Source organism: Lactuca sativa, chromosome 9 (genome assembly GCF_002870075.4).
Source record: "Lactuca sativa cultivar Salinas chromosome 9, Lsat_Salinas_v11, whole genome shotgun sequence".
Lineage (NCBI taxonomy): Eukaryota > Viridiplantae > Streptophyta > Magnoliopsida > Asterales > Asteraceae > Lactuca > Lactuca sativa.
The window spans coordinates 128,577,279-128,588,977 of record NC_056631.2 but is presented as its reverse complement, the minus strand read 5'-3'; the positions used below and the strand labels follow the sequence as shown (position 1 = coordinate 128,588,977).

The window sequence follows — 11,699 nt, the reverse complement described above, 5'->3', positions numbered from 1 at the left end:
CAAGTGAGTTCATATCCCCTTAATCTATCTTTTAAATGTTTTTAAATGCTTTTATGGGGGGGGGGATACAAGTCAAATCATGCTAGTTATTACATCAACCAAATGTGATTAATAACTAGCATACAAATGTACTTACTACACTTTTAGGTGTGTTACCAAACAGATTACTTCAAATAGCTTTCCAAAACGTTTTTTACTTGTTTAAAACTCTTTATCAAACTGTCATACTTACTGAATGTTTCTTTTCAAAACTCTGATACAATAGTGTTTCAAACAAAGGTTTTCCTTATACTTATATCTGTTCTTATATACTGCTTTCAAACCATTTTACAAACTGACATCAAGTCACCTTTCTTAGTAGTTTAAACTCTTTAAAGATTTTACAAAACTTATTTTATGCTTTTATATTATAAATTGCATGCCTATATATGTATAGTTATATAACAAATGTTTAAAGGACTTAGGAAGGCTATCCTCTTTATTTCCTTTTCCTTGATTTGGATGTGGTCTGGTGAGTATCAGGTATCCGTCCAAAGGTCGTTTAGATATTAGTTATGTATCATGTGTACATATATAGTCATAAAGGTTCTTCCAGTCAATTCAATACCCTTGGGTAGCAAGGGTATACTCCCATGTTCATACGTACCAGTTACATTACTAGTAAGCTACCATATGGGTAGTTTAGGAAGATACTAGAACTATTATTAGAACACGATATCATACAATGAGTCAGTTCATTCGTGATTCAATACTTGCTAGATAGAGAGAACATACATTACAGCTAGTACAGTACAGTACATTACTATACATGCTAGATAGAGAGAGAGCACACATTACAGCTAGCACACGTAGAACATTACAGTACACTACTATACTATTACATGAGTACATTTACATGAATACGTTTACATGATTACATCTACATGAGTACATTTACATAGATACGTTTACATGAGTACGCTTACATATACGATGATAGGACATACATCACTAGGTGCTATAGCATGGAACAAGTTTAGGATCTAACTATACCGATGAATCACAACGCAATTGTGATAGTTATATCGGGTATACATGATCATAGTAATGTGGATGTGTCACGGCGTGCATATATGCATGGGCGTGTAAAGGTCTCAAAATCCCTTTGATAGGGGAGCGTCTAGCCTGGGATCTAGCCATCACATTATGCCTTATCCCTCAAATAAGGCAATAGGAGTACAGAAATAGTCACTTATTACAAATACTACAGTACTCACAAAATTACCCTAGACTTAAGGTAATTAGTACGGTTGTAGTTCGAGACTACACCATAGTACTATTTCATTTTCCCATTACATTCACTTCGTGAATTTTCACACGACGCACGGAAATGTAGAAACTATATTTTTTATTAATGATAGTCAGATTTGGGAAAATACACACTCTTACAAGAGACACACACAGACACTAGATGCCTTGGTAGAAGGATACGATTAGTAGGAAACATAGGGCTTCCTAGGATCATTCAAAACATTTTCATACTTACAATTCATATACATTTTCAATACTTACAGTTCATATACATACAAATACTTACATACAAATTAAGACACTAAAATACTTATGATCTCACCAGCTTTAAAACTGATACTCTCTTTCAAAATAACTTGTATCCTCAGGTCAACCATAGACAGGTACCGATGCAAGGTTCAGAGAAGATGGTGCTCGTTCAAGACGCATCTTTCATTTTGATTTATTCTTTAGTGTCTATTATATTTTGACAGAACACACTTGTATTAAAATTATATTATTAATGCAATGGATGATGTTGTTGCTTGTTTACTACTTTTCATTGTTGTGATACTGTACATGACGTCCTCCACCCCAGAACATTTCCGCCGTTCTCGGTTTTGGGGTGTGACAATTAAGCAGGGCATGACACTACCTGCCATGACTGTTTTTGTATCAGAATCTCCTTCATTGTGGAGCGTATTGAGTTTGCGTATAGATCTATACTGGATTGACTATCCTACACCTTGCTGCTCGCTACAGTGGGACTTGCAAGTCTACGGGTGCCAAACGTCATTTTTACGGCATCTTACATTGTCGTTTTTCAGCTAAGTCGGTAGCAAGATACAGGCCGATCACATGTTACCTTAAAATTTACATTACGTATAAGGTAGTTAGTATAGTAGTAGTTACTAATTACTACATTACAGTACTATAACATTTTCCCTTTACTTTTTACTTTGTGATATTCACACAATAAGTAATAATGTAACAACTATATTTTGGTTAATAGTAGTCGGATTTGGGAAAATACACACTTTTACAAGAGACACACACACAAATACTAGATGTCTTGGTAGAAGGCTACTGTTAGTAGAAAACATAGGGTTTTCTAGGAGAGTTAAATCAAATACGACACTTTTACAAACATACACAGTACATCTTACAAATGCTTTCATACAAACACAAACACTAATATACTTATGATCTCACCAGCTTTAAAGTTGATACTCGGTTTCAAAATAACTTGTATTCTCAGGTTGCCAGTAGACATGTACTGGTGCCAGGTTTTGAGAAGAAGGAGCTCGTTCAAGACTCCTCTTTTATTTTGATGTATATAATTTTTGGTGTCTATATAACTTGACATAACACACTTATGAAATTATACTATTAATTCAATGGATGATGTTGTTGCTTGTTTACTACTTTGCATTGTAGTGATACTGTACATGACGTCCTCCACCCCAGAACGTTTCCACCGTTCATCGGTTTTGGGGGTGTGACAAATACTGTTCCAATAGGTAACCAAAGGTAATAAGAGTAAAATCCACCTTCAACTTTTAAAACCATGGTATAAAGCTTATTAGATGTGATAAGAAAAATGTCACCTTTCTTTAAAAACTATGGTATTGAGATGATCAAAAAGCAAGATAATGTTAACATGTTAAAGCCTAGAATATATGTTATACTTATTAGAAATGAAAATCATGTTAAATGAGAAAAAATTATAATAGTTAATCTATTGTAAAACATTTAGACCAAAAGTCATCAAGATGACAATAAATGTAACTGAAATTGTATGGAAAAATAGAAATACAATACACTAGGAGGATATGAGGATATAGTTGGACAACATAACAAATTTAGCAGATTAAAGAAAGACTTTCAAATTATCATCTCGTCATCAGAATCAAAATCATACAAAGAAATTGTACGAGGACAATCTTGATATGGTAACATCATATAAATGTATACTTTCTAGGTCTTGAGATATATGCAGAAACAAAACAGAAATAATTCAAGAATCAAATAGTTCCACAAAAAAAATTAAAAAAATACATCAATCAAATGCATACAATATTTTTTAAAGTTTACTTCAAATTAATAAAATTTCAATCTCTATAACCGAACAATAATTTAGTAATTAGGTTTCAATGAAACAAATAGGAAAACAAAGCAATGCATCAATCAAATGCATAAGAATTTTTTTTAAAGTTTACTTTTCAATCTTGTTTACGTTCAATGGCTTCGAAGCATTGGCATTGCCTTGTGTCGATTTGAAGAGGTTGAAGTGTTGTTAGACGCATCTCTAGCCACAAAAATCGAAATTTTGTAATGTTGGTTCGTTGGTTCACTCCGTCAAAAGAGTTCGCCATTGATTTTGCCTCTCTCTCTCTCTCTCTCTCTCTCTCTATATATATATATATATATATATATATATATATATATATATATATATATATATATATATATAATGAGAGAAGTAAGAAGAGGTAATAAGATGCTAGAAGAGATAGGTCCATGTCTACATCAAGAAGAGGACACATAAACATTTTTAGATCAACTAAAAAACAAACATTTTGCAAAACATCTACGCGCTGTCTACACAGCGCAAGAGGCCAGAAAGAGCTTAAGTAATTGTCAAAAGAAAGTACTAGTTAAACATGTGATATAAATTTAAATAATACAAGAACAAAACTCTAATGCCAAAAGTAGGTAAGAGTGAGTTATCATCACTTAACCTTATTCCTCTAAATTACTAGATCAACAAAATTGTGACAACAACTCGTCATTCTATTTCATACCATCGTCTTAAATTCAAATTATAATGATTTGTAATTTGATTTTGTGTTTGTGTGATGTTATATCATTCTTTGGTAACCACAAGGGTGCATACCACTCCACAAAACCTGCACGTTTTTAGTGTATTCATTTTTACACTGCATTTCAAGATAATATCCTACTGCAATCAATATTTTTCTGAAAATTAAATAACTTATACAAAAATATTAAAGTTGTGGAAATCATATATATACAAGTTGGATGAATATATAAATGATATGGATATAAATGGTAGGGAGGAATGATACATACATGATACATGTTGGTTCCTAAGGAATCTACACCAAAAAATTATCAACCATGTGTTGTATGACGTCTGCCCCATCAGAATTCATCCATGGGGTATTTACCTGTCGGTGCCAATAATTAAACAAACAAACAAAAGGATTCAGAAACGTGGCAGTTAGTTTGTTCCTCATATTTGAGTTTGTGAGCAAACTTTTTAGCCTATTTTCAATAATGGGGACAAAGAGGGCGTTTACATCTTTTTACACATACGGGAGATCAAAAGCAAATCACATCTTTTGAGTTTTGACACAATTTGTAGAGTCATAATTGAACGTGTGTTCTATTCTGTTCTGTTTTGTATTGTCATGTCAATAGGGAGTCATTTGGTTTATAAAATAGAATGTTTTTGGAAAAAATGATATTGGAATTTAAATAAATTTGGATCTAAAGCAATCATCATAATCTGTTCTGCGTTGGGTTGGGAAGAATTAAGACATGGATTTCAATGATAAAAGTTATAAATTTATATCCAATCGTTTTTATGTTTATAGTGTATTATAAATAATTGAATTTATTATTTTTTATTGTAATAGTATATATATATTTATTTATATTGTTATATTTTATTGTTGTGAAAAGAAACAAAGATGTATAGACAATAAAATTTTTACCTTTTTGAGTTGAAAGAGTTTATCTTTGTCAAATTTTAATACCTAATTTGGTCGTTCTACCATAAAAAGGAATCCTTTTGCTTTTCCATCTCTGTGGCATGAACTTTTTAACTTTTTGGTCAATGGGTGAAATCACCGTTTTCAAGATTAAAGAAAAGCACTAGTCTTTTTCATTTTTTTTAAACATACTATTTGATATGTTTAAACTCTATCAAAACAGTTGAAACATCCATGAAAAGATTGAAAGACCGATTCTTTTTCTCTACATAGAGATAGACATCAGGATATGGGTTTATTATGGAAGACTAGATTTAATAAATGGAAATTTTATTTTAAGTTTGAACAACAATAATAATAATAATAATAATAATAATAAAGAAAGAGATTGAAATGTAAAGAAACATGATGCTTGCCTGGATTGTATTGTGTGCAAGGTATCTTTGCTTACTTCCTTTAAAGCTGACATCAACCCGTTCCCAGCTTATTTTACTCAATCCTTTAATCATCATTTCTGCATTTTTAATTGATGGTATTAGAATTCATAAGTCAGCAGATGAATAATGAGTTGGTACCTTCCATGGTGGCAGTGGCTGTCTTAGTCTTCTTGTGGGTTTTGGGCTGTGGGTCCAGAGAGGTTTCTTGTTTTGTGATATTTTCTGCATCTTCCTTGAGAATATGGGGATATCTACCACTTCTCACAAGATTTTTAATCTATAAAAATAAAAAATAGTGAGATAAATTAAGGGTTTAGGTTATTTTTGGTCACTTAACTTTTGGTTTTGTGCTCATCTGGTCACTTATTTTTTTTTTTTTTAAGTTTTAAAAGGTCATCAAACTTTTGACTTTGTGCTCATTTAGTCACTTAACTTTTGGTTTGGTCACTTAACTTTTAGATTTGTGCTCATTTAGACACCTAACTTTTAAAATTGTTCTAATTTAGTCACTAAACTTTTGAAAAAATTTAAAAGTTTAGTGACTAAATGAGCACAATTTTAAAAGTTAGGTGACTAAATGTGACCAAACCAAAAATTAAGTGAGTAAATGAACACAAAACAAAAAGTTTGATGACCTTTTAAAACTTAAAAAAAGTTAAAGTGACCAAATGAGCACAAAACCAAAAGTTAAGGGACTAAAAATGACCTAAACCCATAAATTAATTACACTATACCCGGTAGTAATATATATATATATATATATATATATATATATATATATATATATATATATATATATATATATATATATATATATATATATATATATATATATATATTTTTTTTACCTTAGGCAGCTGAATCTGATGACGGATTGATGATGTGCTCCATCCCACAAGATCTATTTCAGGTGTTTGAGTTAAGGAAAAACAAAAACATCCAAAACTTAAGGGCAGATTTTTTCAGGAAAAAATAATTAGGATACGGTCAGAATGGACATTTGCATAAACAACACGGCGTTTGAAAGACTGCAATGCGGATCTACAAAACGAAAGCAGAAATTCAAGCAAACAGACAGCTCCTTCTTTTGTAGTGTGTTTAGCTGAATGTCAAAAAGGGATGTCATGTCATGGAAAGACTTACATGAACTTCAGGTCTTGTGAATCATTGGCCATCTGAACCAAGAGAGGGGTCTGTCCATTAGCCTTGTCTTTCAAATATAGATGTCTTCCTGTTCTTCTAACCACCACTGAACTGTGGTACCCTACTTTTTCAAGGCCTCTAACTCCACAGAACATTGGGACCTGAAACCACTAACAAAATTCCATCAACTATTTCCAAATAAACTCATAATCCCTCAATTTACAAACCTGTCTATGTCCTCTTGAACCAAGGTGTGGAGTCGCAACTGTAATAAAGTTAATAGCCTCAATTCCAGCAATTTTCCCAGATCTGTCTTGGTATGTTTGATTTTGTGTGTAGAGCTTAGCAATAGCATATCTTGATATTAGGCCACCAAGTGAGTGACCTATAAATGAAATCTTTTCCACATTAGGATTGCGTGCTATCACAGATATCACCTGCAACCAAATTAAACCACCACTTTCACTTCAAACTACAATGCTGTCATTGTCATAGCAGCAACAGAAATCATCAACGTACAAATAAAAAATATTTTTTCTAGGTCTTGCATTTAACCCTAAAAACAGAAGGAACATACTCACCTCATCTGCTAATCTGCTTCCCATCACATCAATTCCATCAAGTGTTGCTAGTGCAGAGTTACGTCTGCTGCCTGTAGAGCATATCCATACACAAGACATAGTATGGTAAATAAAAAAAATAATACAAGCAAAGTTCAACGATACTTTTAACCAAGACTAATTCTTTGTGATTTTCTTTTTCTCAGCTTCCAGTAATGTTAACATCAATTTGGTATGCAGAACCAAGAAATATCTTCTGAAACTTACAGTGAACAATAAGATCCTTGGGATACTTCTTTAAGAATTGTTTTGCAGCAAATCTCCAATTCCGAGCACTGCAGGATTAGGGTTAGGATTGGACAAAATTATGAATGTTTCCACAGATTAATTTGAAATGCCAAGTAGTTCCTTAACTAATTTTGAGCAGGTTCTAAAGTAAAAGCACAAAAGCGTGCTTCTTCTATTTTTAGGATTAGTGTGCAATTAGCCAAAATAGATTAGATAAGCACTAACCTGCCAATTAAGCCATTCACCATAACAACTAGGTGAGTCGGACAATGATCTTTATCTGCGACTGTGGAAGCCGATTCCATATCGACGTTACCGTGGTTGTCGACTGCCTCAATCGTCGGGTGTCCATAGTCCGATGATCTGAAACAACTTAATTTCTTCATAATCAATGATTTGCTGCTTCTCTTATTCTTCTTCTTCGTAATATCATTTAAGTCAGCATCTTCTTCCAAATTGGTCTGCAGCTCCATTGATTTCTATAACGAAATGAATGTAATCAGCTTTGTAGTGGGGTTAATTAGGAGTTGGGAGGTTGTTAGTGGCGGTCAGTTATGGCGGACCGCTGTGGACCTGCGGAAGCCGACGTTATTTGACGGGTGGTATTTGAAAATTGAAATTACTATTTTGGGGTGACGTAAACAGAAACTGTTCATTGGTGTTTCTGGAAAAGGGTATGAATTTTGGCGCCACCCCGTTGGACTGCGGAGGAAGGTGGCTTGACATGTCAGTTTCTAGAAAGGGACTACAGATGCATTAGAATTAGGTAAAGAATCCGTGTTTTTGGTCACATGGACCGGTGGACATACGCAATGACTAAAATGTTTCCTCAGGGTTATCTTGATATCAAGATGTGCTTTATGTTTTGTGATAGGATGACAATATGGGTGTAATCTGACTTGAGGTAGCCCAGGGTATTTATGTTCTGTAATGAGATGAGAATATGGGTGTAATCGACTTTGAGGTATATAGACTTTGAGGTTTATAGGACCCTAAAAGTTTTGACTTAGAGTTTGAGTAAAACCGGTTCGATTCGAATTCATCTAAACTCAAGATTAGTTTCATGCTCATCTATTCAACTAGCTCGCGGACAAGCTGTTGGAAGTAAGCATAAAATGTTATAACCTAATTGGTATAATTTTGGAATAATAACAAAATTTTTTCTTTTTTGGTAAGCCAAAATAGCTAGAAAAAGAATTAAGAGAATGAGATAATTAGTTAATTGATTTATCACAAGTTAATAAACTAGTTAGAAACTAATTAGAAATTAATCGAAATTAATAAGATTAATGTTACTGTAGCACAATGAACTTATGGACTTGACTAATTTTTTTTCCTTGCGTAATAGGTCATCTAATTTTTACTTTACATGTCAATTAAGTCATTATCGTTAATTTTTAACCATTCATCTGTCAACCAGTTATCTAAATTACACAAATGGCACATATGATTTAAATTTCTTTCGTGGTGAGTCCCTTACCAGCTATGATTTTAAATTACACGACCAAAATTGCCACATTTATGAAACTCTGGAGACCAAAGTGAAACATTCTCATCATCTTCCTTTGATCCTTCTATTATGTAGTTCTTAAATATCTTCAGTGGTTCAAGGTTTAGAATCTTTAATAATAGGAGCAGTGCTAGTATAAATTTGCAACCCAATGGTACAACTAGTTCTTCTGATTTTGATGAGATTATTACATCCCAATTCTCTTCGATTTACCCTTTCCTTTTCAATTCAAATTCTACATAATCGAATCAAAATTCCACGGTTTCTACATCTAGTTCGAAAGGTAGTGTTTATGGATCTAGATGTGCAAACAGTGAAGCAACGACGGTTAATAATGATCCGCCAATTGCTCCAAATCAAACACGAACTGGAGGTGTTCGTGATAAAGTTGAATCCATGAAGCCGAATTAGAAAACGATTAGGAATCTTCCATCTCAATCTGTTCAAATCAGACGATTAAGGTACTTTAATGGTAGAAGAAGTTTTGAATTCAAATCAAGAGACTTTAGCTATGTTACAAGATCAACAAAAGAAATTAAGGTACGATGTTAAATTAGGACACCAGAGATTCGATCAAGCTAAACAAAGACTCAAATCAATCAAATAGATTATAATCTGGAATTAGATCTAGAACAAGAACCGGAAATCAGAAACGTATCAAATCAAAGCTTGGAAGGTGTATCGAAGAATCCACAAATAATTACAGAATTAGCAGATACGATTGATACACTTTTGAACATGGTGATCACTTTAGAATCCTCGATTTCATCCCATATTATTCTTTTAGACATGTTAAGAAAACTAGTTGATGATCTTCAAACATAGATTCAAAAAATGGAAGACGGTATGCAAACACAAGCTCAAAATTTTAAAGACGATCTACACGGATACTAAAAAGAAATTGAGTGAAGAACAAAAAATAAACTAATTATTAAAACATAAGTTGAGACTTATTCAAGAAAACATACCTTGTGAAGATGACACCACCATTGATGAAGAAGCTCAAGCTTTTTCTGCAATGGAAACGATTATTGATGAGAATGTTACACTTCGGTCCCCATAGTTTCGTAAATATGTCAGTTTTGGTCATGTAGTTCAAACCATAACTGGTAAGGGATCCACCACGAAAGAAATTTAAATCACAAGGGTCATTCATGTAATTTGGATAACTGGTTAACGGATGCATGGTTAAAAACTAACGATAATGGTTTAATTGACGTGTACAGTAAAAGTTATATGACCTATTGCGCAAAAAAAAAAACATAATTGGTCGACTCGGACAAAACACATAAGTTCATTGTGCTACAGTGACATTTTCCCAAATTAATAAGAATTAATTTGAGATTAATTAGAATTAACCTGGAGGCACAAAGACCAAATGTTAATTGTTCAATAGTTGAACAATGCTATATGGTGTGGACGGTTTTGAGGGCTCGTAGGAGGCTTCCAGAATCAATTCAAGTAAAAGATAAGAAAAAGATTTGAATCATTATTAAATCTTACTATTTAATTGATTCAAATCAGGGTTACCTCTGCTAATCACCACAACTATATAAAGACCCTTCTATGTCTTCATATTTTCATGTGATTCCAAGCTCTTGAAAGCAAGGTTATCAAAAACATGATTTTGATCGTAGAATTGCACGATTCTATGATCCTACATATGTGTTTCGATTTTGATCTTAGTAAACTCATTTTTAGGTAGAATTGGAGTGGAATTGTAAAATCGGATCATAAAATCATAAAATTAAGATGGTGAATCAACCATGCAATAACGCAGGGAAAATCGTTTTTCATAGCATTTCTCCTCTCTCTCTCTCTCTCTCTCTCTCTTTAAAAGTTTCTAGTTTTAGTCTTTTAGGTATAAACCATTAGAGGCATTCATATTTTGGGCGCTAGAACTTCCAAGAACAACACAAGTGTTTGTGATCTTCAAATAGATACAAGAATATACTATTATACTTAAAAGGTTGGTATTTTATCTTTTGTGTTAGTTTTTTTTTCATAGTTTTGAAAGTATGTTATCAAGCCTAGATCTACGGTGCATGTACACTTAGGATTCTTTTTGAATGCTTCTGTTGTCTAAATCAGGTGTAAAGATGCATAGAAAAGCCAATATGGTATCACAACAATTAGGTTTTAGTTATGAGTGCTAAAATTAAAATTGAAAAAAAAATAGAAGAAACATGTTTAATCGCAGGATGTGACACGCCTTACCTGATTCTTTAGATTTCTAGTTTCTAGCTAAAATTTTGAATTTGAGATTTATCTATAGTTTAATTTAGTGTCCTGATCTGTTGAAAACTGAATAATTGAACTAGGAGGATAAATATATCTAATTAATTTGAATTTAGTAATCATCGATTTAAAATTAATTAACCAATATGTAATTAAAGATAATGTGATTAAATCATAAATATTTTAAATTGTTTAAAATAAACACTTATATATATATATATATATATATATATATATATATATATATATATATATATATATATATATAGGGAGATAATCTAATGAGAATACCTAAAAGATTGAGAACACGAGAACAATTGTAGACCAATCATTCCACAACGGCTTAAAAGGAATTTTACAATATAACTAAATATGGATAATTAATTAATTCCTACAATCATGGGATGCTATCTAATTAATTGATTTTTTTACCTAAATATTAGAAACGAGTTTAATCTATTTTTAATTAATAAGATTATTAAAAAAACGTTTTTACCATGTTTAAAAAAATGTTTTT

At 32.2% G+C, this 11,699-nt stretch overlaps 1 protein-coding gene across 3 annotated transcripts; it reads right to left on the bottom strand.

Moving 5' to 3' along the window:
* Positions 1 to 3,302: 3,302 nt before the first annotated feature.
* Positions 3,303 to 8,247, bottom strand: LOC111917976 (uncharacterized). Of its 3 annotated transcripts, none has more exons than XM_042898247.2 (11): positions 7,660 to 8,247; positions 7,414 to 7,481; positions 7,168 to 7,238; positions 6,814 to 7,023; positions 6,587 to 6,747; positions 6,429 to 6,484; positions 6,292 to 6,344; positions 5,582 to 5,720; positions 5,423 to 5,520; positions 4,363 to 4,460; positions 3,303 to 3,793 (listed from the first exon to the last, which is right to left on the bottom strand). In XM_042898247.2, the coding sequence occupies exons 1-10, from the start codon at positions 7,905 to 7,907 to the stop codon at positions 4,389 to 4,391; spliced, it is 1,176 nt and encodes a 391-aa protein (XP_042754181.1). In that variant the 5' UTR covers positions 7,908 to 8,247; the 3' UTR covers positions 3,303 to 3,793; positions 4,363 to 4,388. The 3 variants fall into 3 exon arrangements, with proteins under 3 accessions (XP_042754181.1, XP_042754182.1, XP_023769391.1); XM_042898248.2 differs by lacking the exon at positions 3,303 to 3,793 and adding an exon at positions 3,861 to 4,178; XM_023913623.3 differs by lacking the exon at positions 3,303 to 3,793 and having other exon boundaries at positions 4,230 to 4,460; positions 7,660 to 8,245.
* Positions 8,248 to 11,699: the final 3,452 nt, after the last annotated feature.